We start from the raw sequence: 24,483 nt of genomic DNA, 5'->3' as shown, positions 1-24,483 counted from the left end.
AATAGCTCTAGTTTTCACTTGTTCTTTTTTTTTTTTTTGGACACCTCAAACTCAAAAATAAAGTGGAGAGAAAGAGGATTAAACACGGATCCTTTAAACCGCCACCCCCACCCCACCCCCACCCCCCACCCTAAAAAAATAATAATAATAAAATAAATCAAAACTCTGGCTAATTTTAGAAAAATTAGGTACAAAACCATCCAAGCAGGTCGATCACCGTCCACATAAACCAAAGGCGTGGGTGTGAAGAAAAGTTATAATAAACACACTTCTTTTGGTTTTAAGATTTTATCAGTCCATGATAGTTTTAAAACTTGGATCAGATCGGACTGGATCAATATGGAATTAAAGATCCCGAAATCTTATCAAAGGGTAAAAATATAATAAAAAAAACTGATGTTGTTTAAAAATCAAGGGTAAATCTGTCCATTTGGTTCAGCCAGACTAATCCAGAACAGTATCAATATTAATTGATCCCGAACAAGGATTAAAGTATCAGTATCAGTCTCTATATTGATCAGTCAAAATTAAAATACGTATCAGAGGGTATCGCATCTTATTAAAGATATACTAAGAAACATTAAAGATACACACATAAATGAATATGAAACACTTTTTTATACACTTTTGCATAAAAAAAAATTGTTAAAAAAAAAACTATTGATAACATGCATTATGCATAAGCACTAAATTGATGTTATCGCACTAAGAATTCAAGTTTTGTAGTTGTCCCATAAATGTAAAATTCTTATTCCTAACCTTGATTTCCACTTTAGTTAGAAAGAAATATGACTAACAGCAACTTCAAAACAAAAACCCCTAAAAGAATCGTGTTTTTCTGAAAAATGACCAAACTTGACCATTATGACCGTAGCACACTGTATCGGTACGTATCGTATCGTATCGGTATGTATCTATCGATACATACTGATACATACCAATGCATACATTTCACTCGATTTTATTTTTTTTCATAAAATATCAATATGTATTAGTGTGTATCAATATATATTGTATCGTATCGATGGGTATCAATGGTGTATCGATGAGCATCGATATATATCGTAAGATACATATCGATACGAAAGGGTTTTAAAAATTTCATGTATCATATCGGTGTGTATCGTATCAATAAGGGCCAATATAGATATGTATCAACCGATACTTAAAACCATGATCCCGAGACCGACCCTGAGTTTTGGAACCTTGGTCCATGCATACACCCACATCTAAAATTTTTAGGCAAAAAAAAAAGGGAAAAAAACATGTTAATGAAATAGAATTATGCTTCCTTCAGTCTGACAACTAAAATTAATCGCAATCACTGTCCCAAAACCAATAAACAATACACCAAACAGGATGGATTCACTGCTGGCAACAACTAGAGTCACGAAGTTGGAAACAAAAGCTACACCAATGAGATTCAAGAAAAAGCTTAAAACCATGAAAATTTTCTGAATCATAAGACAGTAGACTAGTTTTTCATATGATGGAAAGTGGGGAGGTGATATTTACACTCAAAGGGGTAGAAGTATGACGGGACAAGGGATGAACTCAGCCAATAGGTTTGCATCGATGTGCTTTGAATGGATAGCTTCCATACTCATCACCACCAAATCTAAATTCAAGTCATCAGCAACCTCACCAATAATAGCTGTTGGTTTGTTCCCTTCCCCAAGCCGTTCTATCAACCGAAACTCCTGGAACCCACCTGATTGAAAGACACCGATTTGAAATCAAGAGAATATAGATCATGAAGAATTTCATGTAAACATATCAAAGTTTAAAATCTTCAGAAATCATCACTTTCAAGTTCATGTTAGTTTTTGCACTCAGTGAGATAGCATATTTCCAATGGTCCTTGGATCATAATGACTCCTCTGAGTCATGGCAGCACAGAAGAGAATACCAGATTTGTAATGAAATGCAGGCCCATACAATACTTATCCAGTACCTAGATTCTAATATGAGCCTTTTCACAACAACAATCTTTGATAAGACCAGTCAAAAGTAGGAATATACCTTCAGAAAGATGCCACCGGATACTAGAAAGTTGGGTATCATGCTCAGTCAAAGTATCTTTAGGCTTCTCATCAATCACTGCAATAAAACACAGCAAGTTCATGTATCTTATAAATCCTGCACTCAAATGTTGTAGACAAAATACCATATGTCTCTATAGTTTATATTTGATCTTTCCCAAGACTAGAATGTCAAAAATGACAAAAAGGTGAGCACACCAGCAACTGTAATATCTGCACCATACTTCTTTGCCAAGGCAGCTGTAGTTGCTGCAGCCTGCCAAGAGAAGATTGAAATTACAAACAGGAGGCGGAAGCTGATGCATAATTTATTTCAGAGGAAACAAAGAATCATCAAAGTATGTCCAAGTGCTAAAAATGGTAATCCCCCTTTTTAGGAATAGCACTGCACTGGAAAAGACAAATTTTTACGTCTCCACATAAACAAACCACTGTCCATCATTTTGCATAGCATAGTTTAGAGTTATTTCCAATTCTTTTTTCACATAAGGATAACACTTCTTATATACTGGTCAACTGAAATTTCTGTCTGTACATGTACTTTGGCTGAAGACTGTAGTTTATCAAACACATAACCTATTCCAATAACATGAATAACTTGGGAAATGTGATCTGGCACAGTTGTCCAACATTCAGATCCCAACTGTATGCAAAAGAAAAGGTAAACTTGAACTTGATGATCACACACAATCCTCTGAAATTGCTAATTTTTGGTCCATTTGCCATATTTTTTCAGCCATAAAATACACACCATATTAATAGGTTATCACCATTAAATATGATTAGGGAATCTCTTGGAGAGGTCCACCAAATGGTACATTTTAAGTTTTCAACTCCTACATGTCCTCTCGCTGACCATATAGAAATGCTTCAGGGATCCATGAATTCAGATGATTATAAGCCCTAATGTTTCAGATGCCACAGATTGAAATCGGGTATCATACGGAAGCCATGTAACAAAGACACTTCAATTTCCGAAACCTGGCCATGTCAGAAACTGTTTCATATCGACCAGCAAGCACAAATGGCAAAATCAGCAACAATTCTATCTAAGCAAAACCTGGTTGATCATTTAATTTTTGATACAACCAGGGTGATGTTATTTGATAAAACAAAAAAAATTGTACAGATGCATCTATTATTCAAGTTTCAGAGTTAACATGTCAGGAACTTGGTCAAAAGAGTATGGAAGTTCATAACCAAGGATATAGAACCTGGGATCAGTAGCGGGACTAGACTCTGTTTATACTCAGTTGACTTGGTTGATCTGGTCCAAAACTTGGCCGAGTCTGAAGCAAATCAACCAACATAAATACAGGGTGTATTGGACTTGGTCAATATGGTCAATCTCATCAAGAGTTTTAAATCCATGTTTGCAACTCTAAGAAATTCACTGATGTTCTAGATGTCCTACATAAATGCAAGGAAATAGGATATATCTTAAGCCACTATGCAAGCTATCCCAGATGAATGATGATAGATATTTTGTTAGACCAGCCAAAATAAATACTGTGGCATTTAGCCTAGTATAAACAAATAATGAAGTGCATACTGCCTGAGAAAGCAAGGACCACCTGTCTTGTTCCCTCGGACAGATAAGGGTTCCGGTCAGTGATTGGAAGAAGCACATGTTTGAAGTTTGTAAAAGCATCAGCAACTAAATTAGCTTCTGGTTCCTGCAACTTCGCCCTGGCTGGAAGCAATTCAAGCAGAATGCTTCAGCATGAACCAAGTATATGTGTGCGTTTGTGAACATGAAAAGGGGGAAAAGACCTACCAAATCAAGATACTATAGAAGACTATTAACAGAAAATAAAAAACTTTAATTCAAAGAAAAAAGGGAAAAAAGAAAAGATGCACAAACAAAAACAACGAAAGTGTGCAACATCAAACAGCTGAAATTCTTATTGCAGTAAAGAAAGCTAACAGAAATAAAGCCATTCCCAAGAACAACGGGTTACACCAGCTGATGACAAGATGGGGAAATATGAGTAAGCTGGGAAAAGCCATGACTAGATTAGTGAGGAATGACATGGTACACAAAGAAGCCCAAATTGAATTTAAAGAGTTGGCATGTTTTGCTATATTAATGTATTTTTGCAATATCAACTAGAAATCAAGCCAGTACAGAGAAGAATTAGGATACACGAAACTGACAACAATGCCAGATAAATTTAAATAAATAAGAATTGAAATGCTTCCCACCACAAGTCCCTCATTTTCATTTAAGCAGAACTAATTGTCATGAACCACCCTAAACGACAATGTTTCTTGGTTGGCCCTTGATTCTTATGTTAGGAAAGTTCATATCAGTTCCAATATTGTGCAACTACATAATGAAGAACCAATGCCTTTAGAGGACTTTGAAGCATAAACTAAAAATGCTGAAGAACAACAAGAAGGCCCTGACGCAAATTTGAAGCCAATTCTCATGAGGCATGGCATACAAAAAGCATGTACCTATTATCCAACATTTTCAAATGACGCATGCACATCTTTCTGATACCTCATGAGCTTACATGCATGTGTGAAACTTCCAAGTCTAACTAGGCAAGTTAATCCTAGATGGCCAATCATTCAACAAAGTCTTCTTTCTTATTCCTTTTCCACCTCTATCTAATTTTTGTTGGGTGAGTGACCTCTATCTTTATGTGAATATAAATGATAGAAATTAGTAAATTATATGATATATCAATAACATTAATTATCCTAGTATATGCATTTATGGATTTATTAAACAGGGTGTGTTTATGAGGCTAAAATAATGGAGAAAAAGTGATTTATCGGATTGCCAAAATAAGAGAAAGGAAGACCAGAGATTTAGACCATGTCAGATGCATTAAAAGTGGGGATGGGAGAGTATTAATACGAAATTAAGAAATTTTGGAGAAATGGGACGGTTATTTCAACAACTTACTTAATGGAGATACCTTAACTGATAGGGAAATTTCAGGAGTGGAAGGGGCTAGTCATTAAGCCATCACATGTCATGGTCATCTATAGCAGGTGTGCAAGACCGAACTCAAAGATGCACTACGAAAGATGAAAGTTGATAAAATGCTAGGACTGGATGAGAACCTGATTGAAGTATGGAAGAGCTTAGGAGCTTGGGGGTATCTTGGCAAACCAAACTATTTAACAAGATTATGAGCACAATGAAAATGCCAGATGAATGGAGGAGAGGCATTGTAGTTCTGATTTACAAGAATAAAAGTGATATCCAGAACTGCAACAACTATAGAGGCATAAAACTTATAAGTTATACTATGAAGCTCTGGGAAAAGGTTATTGAAGCCCGCTTAAGAAAAGAGAATAATATCTCGAAGAACCAATTTGGGTTTATGCCAGGGCAATCTACGACAGATTCTATTTACCTTCTAAAGAGGCTCATGGAGATACTTAGAGCATACAAAAGGAACCTTCACAGGGTCTTTATAGACTTCGAAAAAGCCTATGGCAGAGTCTCTAGAGAGCTCATATGGCATGTTTCAGAGAAGAGTAGGGACATGTGGATATTATTAAGGACATCTATGAAGAAGTAGTGGCAAGTGTTGGAACTGCTGAGGGCCAAAGTAGTAAATTCCCAATTATAGTTGGGTTGCATCAAGGATCAATGCTAAGCCCTTATTTGTTTGTGCTCATTATGGATGATTTAACCAGGCACATTTAAGATGGGGTCCATTGGTGTATGTTATTTGCTGATGACATTATTCTGATTGATGAGACAACTGAAAGGACTAATGCTAAGCTGGAACTATAGAGATCAAGTTTAGAATCAAGAGGTTTTAAGATAAACAGAATAAAGACAAAATATATGAAGTGTAACTTTAGCCAAACTAAGACAGTAGATGATGTTGTGAAGCTTGAGGAGTGGGAACTGCCACAAAGTAGTTGTTTTAGATACCTGGGGTCAACCATTAACAATGAGGGAGAAATAGAGGATGATGTTTCTCACAAAATTAAAGTAGGATGGATGAAGCAAAGATGTACTACGGCAGTGTTGTGTGATAAACACATGCTGATTAAACTTAAAGGAAAATTCTACCAGACAATGATTAAACCAGCTATAACATATGGGGTAGAATGTTGGGCAAGACAAGTAATGTAGATAAGTTGGGCATAACAGAGATGAAGATGTTGAGGGGGATAAGTGGTAAGACAAGGAGAGATAGAGTAAGGAATGATTGTATCAAAACTGATTTGGGGGTCGCACCAATCCAGGAGAAGCTCCACGAGAGTTGTTTGAGGTTTTATGATCATATCCAACGAAGACCCATGGATGCACCAGTAAGGAGGAGTGACCAGATTCACATAGAAGGCGTTAAAAGAAGAAAGGACAGACCTAAAATGCCTATAGGGGAAGTGGTGAGAAGAGATATGCAAAAACTAGCGCTCAACCCAAGTATGGCCGTAGATAGAACTGTTTGGAGGACAAAGACCTATGTAGCCGACCCATTTTAAAGGGATTGTTCCGCAGATAGAACTTCTTCATTTTTCTTTTATTACTCTTATTGCCTTCTCTTTTCTTATTATCTACGCTTCTATCAGATCCATGTAGCCGACCCCATTTAGTTGGGATAAGGTTATGGTTGTTGTTGTTGATGTTGTTTATGAGACACATGCCTCATTCTTTAGGCAAATTGAATGCTTCACCTCACACTCTAGTGTTTTTGAACACCAAAAAGGAAGTATTGCAATGCGAATTAATAAAAGGTTATCACATCGTCATTGCTGCATGAACAACATTAATTATTGGGTCACAAATAAGCAATTCAGAATTCAGAGGAACTATGATCCACAGCAAGATAATTTATATTAGGGTTGTCTAGAAATTCTCAACCCGTTTCCCAACTCAACAAATAACTAGACTCCAGTAGATGAATGAAAAAGAAAGTAGAAGTCAATTTCATTTCAATAGGTGAGCCAATTCATGTGGTATACAAGCTTAGTTGGAGTGCATATAATATGTTTATCAAAATCAGATTGAGGATCCCAAATATTAAGTCAACACAGAGTAGGGGCTCATGCATAAAATGGCTAAACCAAACCTACTGATTTGGTGGCATTGGCACTTGTTTTTGTCATTGTGGAGTATATCTATATTAGGATGAATGGTTACATTACAAAACTTTTGGAGTCATGGAAGCAGGAAAAGCCTACAAAGAAGGGGCTTTAGAATATAATGTCTTAGGACAAAAAGAGAAATGGAGACACAAACAATGCATAACCTTTCGTTTTGGGGTTAAACTTTCACCAAGATAATTTGACACTCTTCACCTTTCTGTTCTTTTCTTTTCTATTCAATCCATTATTTATGGTTAACAGAAATATATATACAAGAAACAAAATAAAAATACATGAATACATTGAAATGTAGATGATCGTCTTTTACCCTTGGAAACAAAAAATAATTAGAAAAATAGAAGCATAATGGTAAATTCCATCTCATTCATAATCCTTTCCTTACATCTTTAAATTTCTAATATTTCTTGTCTCAAAAAGATTTATGCACAAAATGGATGCGATGTTTTGACTTGTATTTAAGTGCACAGATGGCATAACAATATATGATGAAGACATTTCAATGTAAGAAAAAGCTATAAAAATGGTTGATTCTGTTTTCCAGGTGAATGCTAAGATGTACGCACAGTTTTAAAAAAAATCAGATTAGCTAATTTGGATCGAAATCAGCCATGACCAATCCCAATTCCGAATGTTCTGGAGCGGCCAATTATAGGGCTTTTGGGACCGGATCGCTGGGTTTTCAGATCTGAGCGGCCGATTCTAGGGTTTTTGTGACAATTCCGAGTTTAAAATCCTTGGTTGTATGTCAGACAGCACTTGTTACAATCCAGGCAGCATTATTTTAGACAATCTGTGCTAAAGTAAGCACTCCTTAAAAGATGGTGGTAATTGAAAGAAAAGCAAAAAAATCCTTCTCAGGAGACCACTTGTGAATGACATGCTTACATGGTAGATACACTCACCTGCTGTACTAAACGGGAAAAACGAGATTTTGGTACAGCAATAGTTCTCATTTTCCTAAAGGAGTGAGGAAGACGAAGGAAACTGTTTTGAACCTCAGATGTGGTCACCACCAACATATCTGTGCTTCAGAAAAAAACAGAGATGGGGCACCCCACCTAAAACTAATAGTAGCAGCAAACGGGAACTCGGTGCAATTAATATAAATGTTCTGCATTCTCTTGAATGCTACGGCTTGTCATATTGTGAACTACTCCAGTAAATTATGATAACGACATGCACGGAAAAAATCAATACATTGTAAAAACCAAACTAAGTACAAATTCGAAAACTTTTTCGATGCTTGCAGTCGATGATTAATTGACAATAATTTTCAGAAAGCCTGAAGAAAATCTTCAACTACCATATCAACTGAAACCTACAATAATCACATGGCATAGAAGATACGAAAAAATCAAATCCCTTAATTTATCCCAGACGAAAGTGATTCCGATTCCCTTTCTACAAGAAAGATGATAATGAAAAGTCGGGCATTTGATCAAACGGAGAAAAGAAAAGAATAACGTGCAGAACTAACATATACTAAAGGAGCAGGACAGGGAGAGCACCTCTATGCCCGAGTTTACGAAACCTCGAAAAGACTGAAACCTTAGGCGCTTTGGCTTCGGCCCGTAGAGAAGAAGGAGAGAAAACATGGGAGACAAGGGAAGAAGAACCAGTACAGGTAGTTGGACAAGATGTAATGGAACTTTTCAGAAGGTGTGAACTATCTACAGGCAAAGCCACCAAATAGTGAGCAAACGCCATGGCCGAACTAAAGCAGTGGTGCAAAACTGCGTCTTAGAGACGGAGAGAGTGATAGAGAGAGACGTCTGACAACAGAGGAGGTTCGAGAAGGGCAAGATTTCTTTCAGTGTCCAACCGCTAAAGAAGACGACACTATCCGATCCAATAGCTGGAGCAAGATCAGAACATTCATAATGACGACCAGGTCCACCGGCCCAGTGGCAAACACAAAACCGAAGGTAATGAGCTATACCTACACGTGGCGCTCCGAAACCGTATATAGCCGATAAAACAGCGACTTATTGGGAGTCTGGAAGAGGCATTTCCTCGAACACCTTGTGCACTTCGTTTCTGGACATTTATTCTTTGAGATTTAGGAGAGCTTCTTAATTTATCTCATCGGAGTTCTCTTGCCGTGCCAGCGATCACGATGGAACACCACGACGTCATCGACTTCGTGGTTGAAGATGAAGACGAAGACGAGGACGATGGGGCTACTCTTACAACTACTGATGCCGGCGAAATGACGACGATCTCACGCCATTCGTTCTCAACGCTAGGTCGGACAGACGAAGGTTTTTCCATCGACATCATTGAGGTACTTTATTCTTATCCATCTCTCTTTTCTCTCTCTCTGTAAAATGCTGATGTGATCCCTTTGTAATGATTTGACAATCAGAATATTAAGGGAGACTACGGACTCTTTGTGTGGCCGTGCAGTACTGTGCTGGCCGAATATGTGTGGCAGCAGAGGTTACGCTTCTCAGGGACATCCGTGGTTGAGGTAAATTAGGATGGTTTCATGGTTGTTTTGGGGAGTTTACAGTTATATATGAATTATAATTACATTCTACACTTATGATTCCTTTTTGAGCTTGCAATTAGTTTTATCTGATAGGATAATAAGAGATTATGCCAATTCTCACCTAGAGGAACCAGAGATTACACTTCTGATTCCTTTTTGTTTTCTTGGTATTTACTGCTTCTGTGATTACCCTTCTTTTTCTTATGTTCCTGAACTGTTCTTCATTTATAACCATTATCTTGATGCAGCTGGGGGCTGGAACTTCCTTGCCTGGATTAGTGGCTGCAAAAGTGGGTTCAGATGTCACACTGACAGACAACTCAAACAGATTAGAGGTATTATATCCTTTAATAACATGCACAGTCTTAATGACTTGTTATGGTTGCATGAGAGCATAACAGTTTTAAATTTTATTTTGTTCCTTGTATTTAGCTATGGTGAACACTTCTCGTGCTTCCTGAGACATTGTGAACCTCACTTTAGTTGTTCAATTCTAAATTTTAATAGTCAAAATGACTCAACCGTCCTTCACATGATATTGTAATTCTTTTGCCCATCAGACCACATTCAGGGAAAAATTGTGTTTCACAAATGACTAGCCTTCCTTATAAGCTTTTGGCCAATTTAAACTCTGCTGTCAAACTAATTGGAAACCTTGACTAGAGAGATTCATATTTAGAAGAGAGAGATTTCTTTAATGATCAGATTTCAAAGACTGCTCCATGAACTAAACCTTAAAGTTGTTAATTTCCCATTTTCTCTTTCATTTTTGAGATTTTTGGAATATGACCTCTTAAAATTTCAGAGTTTTGAAACTGCAGGTACTGGACAACATGAGAGGGATGTGTGACCTCAATAAAGTCAGCTGCAAAGTAAATTATCACCTCATTCCTGAAATACGTATGCAGTTATGATCTGGTATTTGTCAACTATTGGGAATATCATTGATATACATTGTCTATTTACAAGCTACCCTTACAACTTTTAAGAGGTTAACAAGGAAAATACTATAACAGAGGATTCTCGCATCTACTAAACCATATTTATGAGACTCTAATATCCATTTGGATCTCATTGTGACGGGAGAGGGACAGAACATGCTAGGAAAAGAAGATGAGAACAATAGTGATTTAAAAGATCCAGCGTACTGTTTCCTCTTTGTAGATTAGCAAAAACTCTGGAAGGAAATTTTAGAACTAACAAAAGTGCTTGAGGGTAAGTGAATTATAGTGTCTTCCCCTGAAGATGGATTTGGTCAGATGCTTGTAGTCATCAAAAATTTTTTTTTTTTTTTTCACCCAAAATTTGTATATCTGTGTCACTGTGTTTGTCTTTTGTTTGTTGTTGTTATTGTCAAGGAGAGTGAGTTGAGTGTGAGTATGGTAGGTGACTGCTGACCTTATGCTTTCTGTTTTTCAATTTTTCTGTAGACCTATCAAATGTGTGCTTTGATGTCATTGGCACACCATCCTTGTGGTTTTGGTTGCAACAAATAGTTCTTTAGCTTTCCCTTTTTCAGATTGTTATGTTGTTCCTTTTTGTAGGTATTGGGGCTCACCTGGGGAGAGTGGGACACACCCATATTCAGTTTGCAACCAGATATTGTTCTTGGAGCTGATGTTTTATATGATAGTAGTGGTATGATTTTTAGCTCTGCTAGTTGTTTACCTTATTCTCTATCAGTGTATTGTTAAGTGCATCCTTGTATGTTGGTAAGACTTCGATGATCTCTTCGCAACGGTGACATTTCTTCTCCAAAATTCTCCTGGATCAGTCTTTATAACAACATACCATAACAGGAGGTTGTATAAGCCACTTTATTTTTAATGTGATTTTACTTATAAAGAGAGAAATTCTATGAGATCCACTGTCACTCATCAACATTAGTCTGTCACTGTACAGTGGGCATCATCTTATCGAATACTTGATGGTGAAATGGGGCTTAAAATGTACAAAGCTTCTAGATGCCTTCTCATTCATGCCCTCCTCCAAGACATCTAATACAAGTGGCAGCATTCAATTGGCAGAGATCATGTTAGATCTTCAACAGCCTCAGGTAATCAACAGATTTGATACTGTAGTAGGTGTAGTAAGCATCTAAGTGGTGATTCTTACCTCACTTGGAAGCATCATCACACCATCTGGTAGATGATTGGTTATTCACCTTTATCATTCTTTGGACATTTGAGATAATACAGAGAATCATCAAAATTAGTTGTTCCTCTCTGTTGTCTGGTACTTTCAGGTAAAACATGACCTTTTCTTGGCATATATAGGGGCACCCACCACGAGATGGTGAGTCCGAACCTCCTCATGTCATCCAGGTCATGCCATAGGCATAAGCTTGGTGGGGCATTAATCTTGTTATGCCAGGACCAATAGACCTCTCAGGAATGCTTACCTCACCCTTCCCCGCTTCATTTACTGCACTAATTTGATATCTAGAATAGCACAGCTGCAATACTTTTTTCTCCCACAAACCTTGTGTTTCTTTCTAGAGACTCTGCCTTTGATATATTTGTAATATGTTCATTGCAGGGTGCTTCTGCAATCTGAGTCTAATGGTGGCACCAAAATCTGAATTGAGAGGTAGGGTTGGTGACACTGCATGGAGGATGGGAGATGGAGAAGACAAGGAAAAATAGAAAAGTGCTTCCTCCCCGAAAATTACTCCTAGATGCCACTGGTTCCAACTTGGACTACTGTATTGGGTAACTGGAGCCATAACTTGCCCTTATGAACTGCCTGCTGTAGAGAACCAAAAGCCATTTCCATTTTGTCTTATTAAATTGGCTGGAGCCAGATCAACCAGGGTTAGTCTAATTCCAAGTTACTATATTTTAGAATACTCAAAAGACCAAATGCATGAATTTCATTGCTGCTTTGCAAGGATAAAGTAGTGAAATATTGGAATCTTGAGCATACAAACTGCTGGAAAAATGTGGTTCACCTTGGATCAGGTGGTCAATCAGGTATTGCTAGAATCTATTTCCCATGATATGAAAACCACCACATTCATTCTCTCTCTCTCTCTCTCTCACACACACACAAAGCAACAGCTTTTCCCTTTAAAATGGTCTTCTACTAGCCCTGGGACTCCTATTTTCCACCACACTCGAGCCAAAAACTTGTTCTCTCCAAGTGTTCTTCTCAAAAAGGATGAATTTGATGGGAAGGAACTTGTAGCAACTTCTATTCTTTTGTCAAGTAAAGATCAATGATGGAAACATTTTTCTTACGGTCCATATAAGGTCATAAGATCCTTCAAATGGCATGTCAAGCAAAGATCATTGATGCATTGTAGCCATACGATTAATTCTGGTCTTAAAATTTGACATACATGGTTCTAAGATTCATTGAATAGGTAAAATTGCTACACCAGCCATCTATTGATTTGACTCTAATTGAAAGACAAATCAACTAAATGTAGGAAGATATAGTTAAATAGGTCACTCAGACTCGATATGATTTTAGATAACAGAAAAATATGAGAAAAAGACTTAAACTGGATGACACATTAACAGTTTTGCCTTAAAATGAAATAAATAATATGAAAGAAAAATTATCCATTTAAGCAATTAGTAAACAAGCCTGGGTGAACGGGGTAAAGATAGTACAATAAAGAAAGGGGGGCGGGGGGGGGAGAATAACCAAAATCAGTGGGTAGCCACTTGAGAGCTGCCACAAGGCAGATTCCTTAGATTTATGAAGCTTCTCTGAGAGTCCCGGTTAGAGTAGCATGCCCAGATGAAAATGAAACAAATGAATTTCAGTCAGAATATCAGGTCGAGCTGCCTCTTTCCATGAGGAAATCTCCTATATCAAGCCCATAGATGGAATAACCCAAGAGTTGCAGTGGACGACATCTATGGTCAATTGAAGAAATACTATTGGATGGGTCAGGAAATCTCTCTCAACTTCTTGTAGTCTTCAAGGCTCAACAGTGAATTCTTGCTCTTAAGCCAATCGGTTGGTCTGGGCATTATAATTGCTATATATCCTTCTCTATGCGCCTGTGATGCAAAACTAGAAAGGGCGGTTAGAAGAGAGAAACAGAGGAGCATCCAAATACACAAACACAAGCATCCACAATGTACAAATGGCTACGTCCATATTTAAAGCAGAGCAAGGCTATATACTGTATGAATACAGGATGTCATTCGGAATAAAGACAAGGAATTCATTACTATCTTGAACCTATGGTATACATGCGAAGGGATGAAACCCTGAATTGAACTCGGCCTGGAACATAGTTCGGTAATCCAACCATGTATGCCATGCTTACTGCACAGGAATGTACACATCCTTGAGGCCACCACTAATCTGTTTTTCTTTCAACTGGTTCACTTAAACTGCTTCATCAGCCGTGATTCTTCAGTGAGAGACCTCATATTTCTTTAAGAAAAATGCTATCATCCATCAATATAAAACATGATGAATATTAAAATATATATATATAAAGGAAGAAGGCTAGTACTTTCCATATTAGGAAAAACAAATCCTTCTATTATTTACATTTAGCTTTCACCTGGCCTGGATCTACCATGTCGTGCCATTCAATAAGTGCATCAGTAATAGACTTGGGAAATACTTTACACAATACTGGATAACAATTCAGTCCCCTCCTAACTGGGAATAGGGAAGTCATTTACAGCTCATGAAAGGCAATGATCACATATAGTCCATGAAGAAGACTAACAACAATAACAACATCTACTACAGTCACTACAATCAAATTCAAGGAAATGTATGTCATAAATAACATGAAAAATTTCAATAGTTTTCTATGGTATGCACTTCCATGGTTCTTATCATATTGTATAGGTCAAGTTATCATGATACAAGACTATTACATTAGCCTCTATGGAAGTATAGATAATTCTCACCGATGAGTTCAGCAATCCTGGCTGGTCAATTAGCCTATCATTCACTTCCAATAGAGAGCCCTTTACACAACATCTGCAAACAGCCACCAATAACTATAAATTTTGGGGGGGAAAAAAAGGCATCAATGATTAGAAGGGGAAAACTTTAAAACAGAAACAGAAGACAAAGTAGTATCGGACCTCACAATATAGGAAGCATCACTTGTGCACACTTTACACAAAGCTGTGTTAGCTTCAAAGTGTTGTGCATTCTGCATGAGAACGTAATGTATATAACACACAAAATAAAATCTAACGAAAACAAAATAAAATAAAATCCTAGAACATGCTGAACCCAAATAAAGACAACAGCCTTTGGCTTCTCCATAGATAGAAAATTGGGAACCCACATCTCTCCACAGGTTGGAGCATGAGCTGATGTTTAAGAAAACATACCAACACCTTTTTCTTTTTGGTAAATAAAAAAAACATAACACCACCTTAACGGTTCAGCCTATTACCAATACATACAGGCATATGTAAGTGTAACTCTTGTGATATTTACCCAACTCCACTGCAACATCAGTAATGATATTATGGGCAAAATGACTTGGTATCATTCTTACACCCAAACCTTTCTCAGAATTCACAACAATGATTATATCCTTTCTCATGTCTCTCCTTTATCTAATTAAAATGGAATAGTGATCAGAAGCATCCCAAAATGCATGCAAAGATGATGCCCTGAGGCAAGCTTAAGTCAGCTCAACTACTACCGAAAGGACACTAAAGTTTGGTTTCAAAAAACATTTCAAGTAGCATGTTTTCGTTTTAAGATTATCAAATGCAAACTTCAATAGTTATAATTTTATAATTTATTTTATTTATTCAATTATGAATTATTAATTAAATTGCAATTCTCATCAGACTAATGCTCCATGCCTCGAGGCTTACACAATACGTTTTAGGTAAGGGAAATGACTTAAGTCATGCCTTCAGAAGCCCTATACTTCATTTGAAATAAATTCCTGGAGCATGTTCCAACCCAAATATATAATGTGATATTAACTAATGCAAGAGAAAATTCCAATCATTTTGTCACACAAATGTTTCCTTTCATTCAAATCCACATTTATGAATGTGAAACACGATAAAATCCATCAATGGAATGAAAACATACAGTAACATAGTAATGTAGGAATGGATTTGACAACCAAACCAGCCCCAACTGCAGGAACTTTTAAACTAAGAACAACCAAGAACCCAATATACCAGCAATAATAAATCAGCAAAAAGCAATAATAAATCAGCAGTCCATCAATCTCAGTGTTTCAGAATTTCTGTAGCTGAATAGAGACCAGGAAAAACAGAGGCTTAGTAGTCCAATAACAGAGGCTGAACCATGAACAACAGCTACCAATTTTAATACATCAACAGCTGGAACAATCGAACCAGAATTCTGGACAGAAGTGAGTTAGAACAGAGATCAACCAGATTTGAAAGATTTAATATATCAGACAATCCCCTGGTCAGATTACTCTAAAAGTTGGATCGAGTCTTCCATACAACAAGGGTAACACTCGACCAGAAACTCAAAGCCATCGGGTGGCCAGAACTCCAAATAGACTAGGTCAATAGAATAGGAAACAAAGAGCTTAACCCAGAAATTTCTGCAGAAAAATTCAGATTACTTGCCTGTATTGCTGGAGAAGAGAATCCAATAAGAGAACCAGAAAAGAAAATACCCACCCGGACTTCTTGCCGCAGAGTGTCGATCGGATCACACACCAATCCCTAACCCTTGATCAAACACAAAGGTTTAGCCATGGAGAAAACCCAGCGGCAGCAGCATAAAACTTCTTTTTTTTTAATTGTAAAAATCGTCTCTCTATGATGAGAGCTCTCCTTTATTTATAATAATGATGGGGAGGGTTTACAACTAATAGTAACTCAGAGTTACTAAATCTGAGTTACTAAAAATTGATTACAAGAAGTTACTAAAAACTAGAAATTAGAATCTAATGAAAATAGAAACTAGTCTAGACAGAAATTAGAAACTAACAATGACTTGAAATTAGAAACTAATATAGGTACTGAAATTAGAAACTAAATAACCCCATCTAAAAAGGAAACTAAAGAAAAGGAAGCAAATCACTGAATCCCGTATGCAACCTTAGAACCCCTAGTTTAGACCCATAAAAGTAGCCCAATATGCTCCAAACCACATGGACTGAAGGCCCAACACGTATACAACCCAACCCTAAGCTTATTCCTAATAAAACAAGCCTAGTTTGGTGAAGAATCTGCATCACATAGAACAACCACTGAGATAATTTGGCCACATGCAATAAAAGCAATGCCAGAGCTGGTGAAAAGGACTTGAGATAGATAAAGAGGAATTGACGATAGGAGTAAAGTACCTTCATCCTGGTGAGATTTAAATAAGGACTTTACTGGTGAAAAGGACTTGAGATAGATAAAGAGGAATCAACGATAGGAATAAAGTACCTTGATCCTTGTGAGATTTAAATAAGGACTTTACTAATGAAATTCAAAAGGAATAAAGGACACCATGATGTTTGCCAGAGATTCAACCAGGTAGAGAAATTCCTTTGGACGCCAAAATCTAGTAACCAGCTGCTCAGCCACTATTCTCGAGTCTTGACAGGGAGAGAAGGGGCAAGGATTATGAGAAATCAAGTTGGGCTGGGAGAAAATAGGAAGTCACTTTGTGAGCAGGGAGCATAATAGCATATATACTATATAACCCTAGGTCATTGATGACATGCGCAAGAGAAAAACAAGTTTGTTTCAGTCATACTAACCAGAGAATTTACATTCATAAAAATACAAAGTGAATTGGACAGGTAAGACAATGATGATGATGCCAAAGATAGATCACCTGGACAATGGGGATGTTCTTCAAGGCTTCAAGCCTCATCTAATAAAGCTCAATCCTCATGCTGCCAGGTCTACATCCTCCTACAGCCCTCTATAAACAAGTAGGAGTTCACTACCATCAGGGCTTGTTAAGATCCCTCAACCTAGCAGGATTGAGGCAATCAGTGTTTAAGACACCACCACCAGAGATATTCTACTAACGATGGCAGTATGCCAGAACAAATGCCTCATTCAGATGTAGTATACATGAGCATGAATGGCCATAGTAACCACCTATCAGTAATTAGGACTCCCATACACTTTGGGGTGAGAAATTCAAAACAAGTTAAATGTAGTCAAGGGTCTCAAAGAAACATGAACTGACTTATGTTTAATAGAAGATATGAACCTAATAGAGAGGAATGGAAAAACAGAATTCATGTATCTTACCTGAAATAGTTGGGTTAGACTAAGTTGAGTTGAGCATCTGATAAGAAGATGTAACAGCACATGCAAATCAACATCACTGAGACCTGCACCTTCTATTTGTGAATTAACACATCATAGGTGACCACTGAAATAAGGTATTTCACTAACTAGTTTCCGTGATGTATTTTTGAACAACCTCCACTCGTTAGTAGAGGTTGAGAGTTTTAGGAATTTATCATCACCAAGTTTTAGAGTTTTCCATAATTGCTCCCATTCTAACTCTGTCCAATCCCTCGGTTACATCATTTGCTTCAACTAAAGAAGCTTAATGATAGCTGGCTAAAGAAAAGCTCAAAAAATAATCAATACCACTAATTTGTTATAATCAATCAATTTACAAGTGGATGAACTATATGAATAAAGAGAAAATAACAGGAAAAGAAAACTCTAGACATACAACATTCGTGCCAAAAATATGCTAATAAAATTGCCAGAAACTTCCCGAAAAGTTTCAGTGCCATCCATAATCAATGTAACCTTCAAAACATAAGCTTTGGGCCACTATGTGTAGATTTCACTCGGCATGTCAGAGCACCAAGTCCCAAAAGCTAACAACCCAATTTTTTCTTACCCAGGACTACAGCCAATTCACTACCAACAAACTAACGGATCAACACTACTACTGTAAAACCGTCAATACCCAAATTGAAGAACACATTTGGTCAAAGAGAATGAAAACTACCTTTTTACGCTTTCCAGTGACCTTGATCTCACTCCGATTAGACTTCCCCACATTGAAATCGACTGCGGTAACTCCTTTCTCCTTTAAAGCCACATGGGTCGGAGCCAAGCCGATTACGCATAACCTGTAATCAAAAAATTGAATTTTTTTTTTATGAATAATAAGAAGAAACAAATGAACAAGGAAAAGTAGAAGGAGAAGAACTAAAAACCCATGAAATTATACCCGTTTGCATGGCGATAAATGTACTGATCGTGTGCTGGCTTCATAAAATCTGAAAAGTGATAGAGCTATGAAAAATCTTGGAGAGAGAGAGAGAGTTAGGGTTTAAAGACAAAAGCTTGGTCTATTAGAGCGTAACCTGGAGCGAAGTAGCAAACGAAATTGGCCTCGACCGCAGAAGGAGGGGTAACTGGGAGGTCTCGAAGATTTGGAACCACAAGCTCGTGTAGTTCCTGTTCTTCTTTTGATCTTTCTTGTTCGGACGAATTGACACAAAAAGAGGCAGAGGGAGTGTCATTTTTGTTGTTGTAGTTGTCGGAGTCGTCCATGGGAAACTAGCCAAAAGAGGAAGCGCCCAGTGAGAGAACAGAACAGAAGCTACAAATTCCTCAAAAACCATAGGGTTTTGCCAAGAATTGATGTAACGGTTGGATTGGATCGGATCGGATCGGATCCTTCTCTTCGGAGCAGGGTTTAAGCCTTTAAGGGTTCGGTATCTAGATAGGTCCCGATTAAATCCCCGGGTTCATGTTCCGGGCCTTCCGGATATATCCGAATCGGAATTGATGAAAAATCAAAATCGGCCCAAAAGTTGCCTTAACCCTAAATTTTGGATTGGAATCTACCGATCCGGATGGGCCAGAATCAGGATTGGCTCGGCTTTAGTAATGGCCCACTAACGTGAGGTGGCCTCAAGTTTTGAGTCCACATATTAACGTTGTGTAGGTATGCATTTTCGGAATGCATTCTAAAGCGAGAACATAGAGAAAAATTGAGTTTTAGAATGTGTTATAGACTTAAGGCCCGTTTGATTTTGTTTCTCCTGTTTCTATGTTTCTGTATCTAGAAACAACAGAAGCGATTTTTGCCGCTTCTGTGCTAAGAAACGATTTTTTGAAATACAAAAAAGTGTTTGATTTTTCTGTTTCTTGAAACTTTTTCAACAGTATAGTTGAATGCAATACATGAGTGAAGACATGACGTTAGAGGAATGCAATTCACGAGTGAAGGCATGATGTTGGAGTTGTAGGTATACTTCATGAAGATGAGCTTTAGAAGGATGAAGGCAATCCGAAACTGTGAGATTCACACAACCAAGTTGGAATCACTGCATTTGGATAGCGAGAATTTTCAACAATGGGTTGGGAGTTTGGGTAGGTCAAGTGAAGTATCGGGCTTTTCACAATTTTTATCGCTCCCACTTGTTTCTATAAATAGAAAGACAAGTCTAACTTGTTTTTCCATTATTATTTCTAGAGATAGAAATAAACATAAATTTCTATTTATATTTCAAAAAACAAGTGAAACGAAACAGAAAAATCAAATGATTTTTTGTGTGTTTTTCCATTTCTTAGCACAGAAAAATGGGAAAGCCATTTCTGGAAACAAAATCAAATGGGACCTTAGAATCTATTTCAAAAATACATACCAAACACAACTTAAGAGTGAGGGTATGTACTAAACTTATCAAAAAAAAAAAAAAAAAAAAAAAAAAAAAAAAGAAAAGAAAAAGGAAAGGGCATGCATTACGTATCAATGTATCATAATACCACTAAGCTTCTTAAATATACGACTATGGCTACTCGTTTTGAATCTCTACTTCAGAATCTCTATCTGGTGTCAAGTAGTCTTTCCTTGATAGCTCACCTTGGCGTGAACGTCATCCCTTCCATGTGAAAGGAATATGGGTGAAAGGATTACGGGTTAGAAAGATCCAACAACCAAAGATGTTCGATTTCTCTCCTTCTTTGTGCATGTGGGTGTTGCATTAGAGAAGAAAAGTAGAGTGAAAAGGAAAAGGATTTTAAGCATATATCTATCGATAAAATTGAAAATGTAAGAAATGAAGAAAAGCACATAACATATATGAAATATGACCCCGGTATGACCCTGTCTATACGGTTGGTGAGTAATGAACTTAGTACGAACCATAAACTTGAACGTCCTAAGTTTGACTCCCACTAGGCACACCTTGGGCCACTCACACAAAAGATGTGGATTTAAAATCGAAACAGCTTATTGAAATCAAGCCGAGTCGTTAACATCGAAACTGTAAAACCATTTAGTAAATGATTCGGTTCTGGTTTCAAGTTTTAGGCTGATTAGCTTAATGGATTGAAACCGAACCGAGCCATTTAATCCATTGGTTTCAAACCGAATTGAAATCGTAAAAATTGAACTGTTTAAACCGTCAAAATCGATTCAATTAACCCATTTAAAGATTAAATAAGGTAATTACAAAATATCATTAGTATCTCATTTGATTCAAAGATTGAGTGTTGCAAACCAACAAGTAATTCTAGAGGTAGCTTGCTCATTGTTTGGAATGCCAATTAAATTAATCCAACGCACTAAGTAGAATGTAGATTGATAAAAATGCAATTTTTGCTTATACCATGGCATATTAAATATATATTTTCCAATATTATAACACATTATGGGGGGGGGGGAGAAGAAGAAAATCCCTGCTGTAAGCATTACTTACTGACTTGTTAAATGAACTTAAGACTATTTCTATCAAAATATTTTCTTTTGCTTAGTTGTTTGGTTGTTTTGACAAAACATAATGGTTTGTATTTTACATTCTCAAGATTGAATCGTTTATCACCAAAAACAAATTTTAGTAAACATGCGAATAAACTAGCAAACTGATTGGTAACCGTTTAGAAACCTTATAGAATAAATCGAAACAAAAACCATGGAAACCAAAACCGTTTACTAAATGATTGTGGTTTCAGAAAGTGCAACCGTTTAGTAAATGGTGCGGTTTTGATTTCAGCCAAAGTATATGTGAACCGAACCGAATTGTTTAAATCAAAACCAAACCAATTAACACCCTTAACACACACGGGGTGTTTAGTGCTTTTCATTGCTTTCAGTGAAAGTTGAATGGCTCTCATTCAACCCCGATATGACCCGATCCATGTGGTTGTGGGGTCAATATGGGCCCGGAGGACTAATCAGGCCAAAGGCTTGGATACCCAATGTTAGCAAAATATATATATATATATATATATGAGAGAGGGATAGGTATGCCGCTGATATCAAGTATGTTAACGGATAACACCAATAGGAACACATGATAGAGTATCATTCAGGAAGGATATGAGGGTCATTTCAGAAAAATGGAAGAAAGAGAGAGACACAATGGGTGCTAGCATACATGATATCGGCGACATACCCAACCTTTTCCCTATATATATATATATATATGTGTGAAATATGACCCAAATATAATACTTTTATGAAACTTGAGGTACCTGAAACATAATATTTCAAATGTAAAGTACCTTAGGTGTAATTTCTCAAAACATTAGGCCTCGAGTTGTATTTTACCGTAATGTTTTTTATCCGACTGGGCAAAATCAGGACCGGGCTCATTTCCGAATCGCTGCCGGGTTCGGTTTCAGAGTTGAGCCTTGACTTCTCACTTAAGCCTTCCGAAGTCATGACTCACGTACATCGTCGAGAGTCAAAGTAGCCATACGACCCTACGTCCATATATCAAAGCGAGAATTCCTTTATAACGGCTGGATTGGTGTGATCCATGCCTGGGCCCCACCGTTTATTCCAATCCGGATGCTCTCTGTTAAGGGGTTCTCTCGGTTAGAGCGTTCCCGTGGGAGAAAAACCCTAGAAAAGCCCCATCAGCCACCACTCTACCCTCTACTCCCTCTCTCGCTCGCTCGCTCGCTCGCTCGCTCTCTCTGGTTTTTTTTTCCTGCCCTCTGGAACCCTAATCCTAACCTCTCGAATTGATCTTTGTTTGCAATCGCCGGCGAAAATGACTTTAACAGGTCGATTCCGGGAGCTCATGAAGAAATACGGGAAGGTCGCTTTGGGCGTCCACTTCTCCGTCTCTGGTGCCTCTATAACGGGACTCTACATCGCCATTAAAAACAACGTTGACGTCGAATCTATTCTCAGCAAAGTCGGTATATCCGGTGTGGCGAAAGAAGAATCCAAGAGTATTGAAACATCGATGCCTCAATCCGAGACTCCCGATGGATTCGCCCTCGAAGAGACGCAGGAACTTTCCATCCCATCTGATCAACAGTTGAAGAAGAGGTCTCGGACGGCCGAGTTGGCGGCTTCCAGTGGCGGTGCACTTGCCTTGGCTGTTCTATGCAACAAAGCTTTGTTCCCTATCCGGGTTCCGATCACTGTTGCTCTCACTCCTCCGATCGCAAGATTCCTGGCGAGGAGAAGAATTATTAAGAGCCATGGACATTAAATGGTGAAAGCTTGTATCCATTTGATTATTCATATATGTACTCTTGATATTTGAATCCAGAAAGAAGCTAGTTGGGGAAGACGAGAGGAGAATTTCCTTCAAACTGGTAAAAGTTCAGTTCGGCTCTTTTTAAAACTTGTGTGTGTGGATTCGATTTTGTTCATAAATTCTGGCTATACCCAAATGAAAACAATTGAATGCGTCTTCTTCTTCTTCTCTCACATGTACTTCTGGTTTCTTTATTCGTTTGAATTTCTGTGAGGGAGATTAGGTTCATGCCCATTGTTTCAAGGGTAATCTGGTACTGTCGTCTCTCAGTTTATGCATTAGAGATGATTTTTCCAATCGAAAAACTTCTAAATAACCTAAATAGTTCTTGATGATTAAGGGTTTACCTTTTCCCACCAGCCCTGAAGAATTGTTGCTTCTCCTTTCTTCTGAAGGAATAGGGACAATCTCTTTCAGAATCTGGACATTGAGACCTCACTTCCATGATGAAAAAGGAGTAATTTGTTTGCAGGTAGAGCTGGAAATTTGGCGTTTCAAGTGTTTTGTTTGATTTGCACCCGAAGTATTCAGGTTAAGTTGTTCCCTTAAATTTTCACCCAGGCTGCCATTCACATCTGCATCTCCTTTCTTCAATCACAAGCAATGATGGGCAAATAACCAATGCACAATTCACAATATCAACAGATCCATTCCACGACTGTCAGTTGATCTTCCTCTTTCATTCTCTGCAACTCATTATTGTTAAGTTAGTCAAGAAGCTGGATCGTGAACAAAATGCCCTAGATAAAAACTAGGGATAATTGGCTACTTTTAATGGGCATTCTTCCAATCAGTTATTGGGGTTAACCTCCAATCTTGACTTAATGAGGTTTGATATGTAAGCTTCCCCTCAGAGGTCAAAATAATCAAACTTACGTGCCTGCAACACAAATTATTGAAGAAAAAGATAATCAACTCTGGACCGAGTTACTCTTCACCCACATCATCAATGGAGAGGAAAACTTAATCCATCAATGTTTAAACTTTAGAGCATCTTTTAAGCTGGAGCTGAGGAAGTTGAAATTTCTTTTAACCACTTGATTTCAAGACATCCGAAATATGATCACCTGGTGACTAACCCAGGCATCCGAAGTTGACTCCTACTTGATCAAACGCTTCGACTAGTCGAGCCATAGTTGAGTACTAGTATATATAATGTCGTTAATGTTGTGCTATAGTCAACGAAGTTTTTGAGATCCTTGATGTTACTGTGATACTAATCTTTGAATTTTACTTCAGTTTTAGCATGAGAAGAGTAAATGGTTCATCACTTCATCTTGATATCATGTTGACACCCCAAGCTTAGCATATGTCCATTCTTATCCAAGCCTCTGATCCCGTTTGCTTAAAGGGTAGTATGGAGTGGGATAGTCTGATGCATGCATCCCACATACTGGTGGAGTGAAAAACCACAATGGGTAAGGAAATGTTAATGGATTGAAAGT

At 37.6% G+C, this 24,483-nt stretch overlaps 4 protein-coding genes across 6 annotated transcripts; 2 read left to right on the top strand and 2 right to left on the bottom strand.

The window, feature by feature from the left end:
* Positions 1-1,268: 1,268 nt before the first annotated feature.
* LOC122083824 lies at positions 1,269-8,842 on the bottom strand. Its single transcript, XM_042651732.1, has 5 exons — positions 8,636-8,842; positions 3,617-3,735; positions 2,241-2,298; positions 2,023-2,100; positions 1,269-1,711 (listed from the first exon to the last, which is right to left on the bottom strand). The coding sequence occupies exons 1-5, from the start codon at positions 8,832-8,834 to the stop codon at positions 1,518-1,520; spliced, it is 648 nt and encodes a 215-aa protein (XP_042507666.1). The 5' UTR covers positions 8,835-8,842; the 3' UTR covers positions 1,269-1,517.
* A 257-nt stretch (positions 8,843-9,099) lies between these two features.
* Positions 9,100-12,546, top strand: LOC122083823 (methyltransferase-like protein 23). Of its 2 annotated transcripts, XM_042651730.1 has the most exons (8): positions 9,100-9,411; positions 9,493-9,597; positions 9,867-9,953; positions 10,440-10,490; positions 11,163-11,256; positions 11,336-11,420; positions 11,521-11,674; positions 12,157-12,546. In XM_042651730.1, exons 1-8 carry the CDS (start codon positions 9,244-9,246, stop codon positions 12,172-12,174), a joined length of 762 nt encoding a protein of 253 aa, XP_042507664.1. In that variant the 5' UTR covers positions 9,100-9,243; the 3' UTR covers positions 12,175-12,546. The 2 variants fall into 2 exon arrangements, with proteins under 2 accessions (XP_042507664.1, XP_042507665.1); XM_042651731.1 differs by lacking the exon at positions 10,440-10,490 and having other exon boundaries at positions 9,235-9,411.
* A 584-nt stretch (positions 12,547-13,130) lies between these two features.
* On the bottom strand, positions 13,131-19,152 carry LOC122083825 (protein Abitram). Of its 2 annotated transcripts, none has more exons than XM_042651734.1 (6): positions 18,896-19,152; positions 18,760-18,808; positions 18,535-18,658; positions 14,685-14,755; positions 14,505-14,577; positions 13,131-13,644 (listed from the first exon to the last, which is right to left on the bottom strand). In XM_042651734.1, the coding sequence occupies exons 1-6, from the start codon at positions 19,083-19,085 to the stop codon at positions 13,624-13,626; spliced, it is 528 nt and encodes a 175-aa protein (XP_042507668.1). In that variant the 5' UTR covers positions 19,086-19,152; the 3' UTR covers positions 13,131-13,623. The 2 variants fall into 2 exon arrangements, with proteins under 2 accessions (XP_042507668.1, XP_042507667.1); XM_042651733.1 differs by having other exon boundaries at positions 13,131-13,631; positions 18,896-19,141.
* Positions 19,153-22,363: 3,211 nt separating this feature from the next.
* Positions 22,364-23,211, top strand: LOC122083897. Its single transcript, XM_042651828.1, has one exon. The coding sequence runs from the start codon at positions 22,541-22,543 to the stop codon at positions 22,988-22,990; it is 450 nt and encodes a 149-aa protein (XP_042507762.1). The 5' UTR covers positions 22,364-22,540; the 3' UTR covers positions 22,991-23,211.
* Positions 23,212-24,483: the final 1,272 nt, after the last annotated feature.

This window comes from Macadamia integrifolia, chromosome 7 (genome assembly GCF_013358625.1).
Source record: "Macadamia integrifolia cultivar HAES 741 chromosome 7, SCU_Mint_v3, whole genome shotgun sequence".
NCBI classification, from domain to species: Eukaryota; Viridiplantae; Streptophyta; class Magnoliopsida; order Proteales; family Proteaceae; genus Macadamia; species Macadamia integrifolia.
The sequence above is the reverse complement of the archived record's forward strand: the minus strand, read 5'-3'. Positions and strand labels throughout refer to the sequence as shown.

Bases quoted from the DNA above. Each gene is read 5' to 3' on its own strand.
- LOC122083824 (XM_042651732.1), bottom strand. From the start codon at position 8,834: ATGGCGTTTGCTCACTATTTGGTGGCTTTGCCTGTAGATAGTTCACAC. The intron at 3,736-8,635 runs GTGCTCTCCCTG...AATTGCTTCCAG, and splicing joins TCGTAAACTCGGGCATAGAG to CCAGGGCGAAGTTGCAGGAA. The intron at 1,712-2,022 runs GTATATTCCTAC...TCTTTCAATCAG, and splicing joins CCGGTGGCATCTTTCTGAAG to GTGGGTTCCAGGAGTTTCGG.
- LOC122083823 (XM_042651730.1), top strand. From the start codon at position 9,244: ATGGAACACCACGACGTCATCGACTTCGTGGTTGAAGATGAAGACGAA. The intron at 9,598-9,866 runs GTAAATTAGGAT...ATCTTGATGCAG, and splicing joins CAGGGACATCCGTGGTTGAG to CTGGGGGCTGGAACTTCCTT. The intron at 9,954-10,439 runs GTATTATATCCT...TTGAAACTGCAG, and splicing joins ACAACTCAAACAGATTAGAG to GTACTGGACAACATGAGAGG.
- LOC122083825 (XM_042651733.1), bottom strand. From the start codon at position 19,085: ATGGACGACTCCGACAACTACAACAACAAAAATGACACTCCCTCTGCC. The intron at 18,659-18,759 runs GTATAATTTCAT...TTTTGATTACAG, and splicing joins ATTTATCGCCATGCAAACGG to GTTATGCGTAATCGGCTTGG. The intron at 14,756-18,534 runs GTAGTTTTCATT...GTTCTCATGCAG, and splicing joins TCACTGGAAAGCGTAAAAAG to AATGCACAACACTTTGAAGC.
- LOC122083897 (XM_042651828.1), top strand. From the start codon at position 22,541: ATGACTTTAACAGGTCGATTCCGGGAGCTCATGAAGAAATACGGGAAG.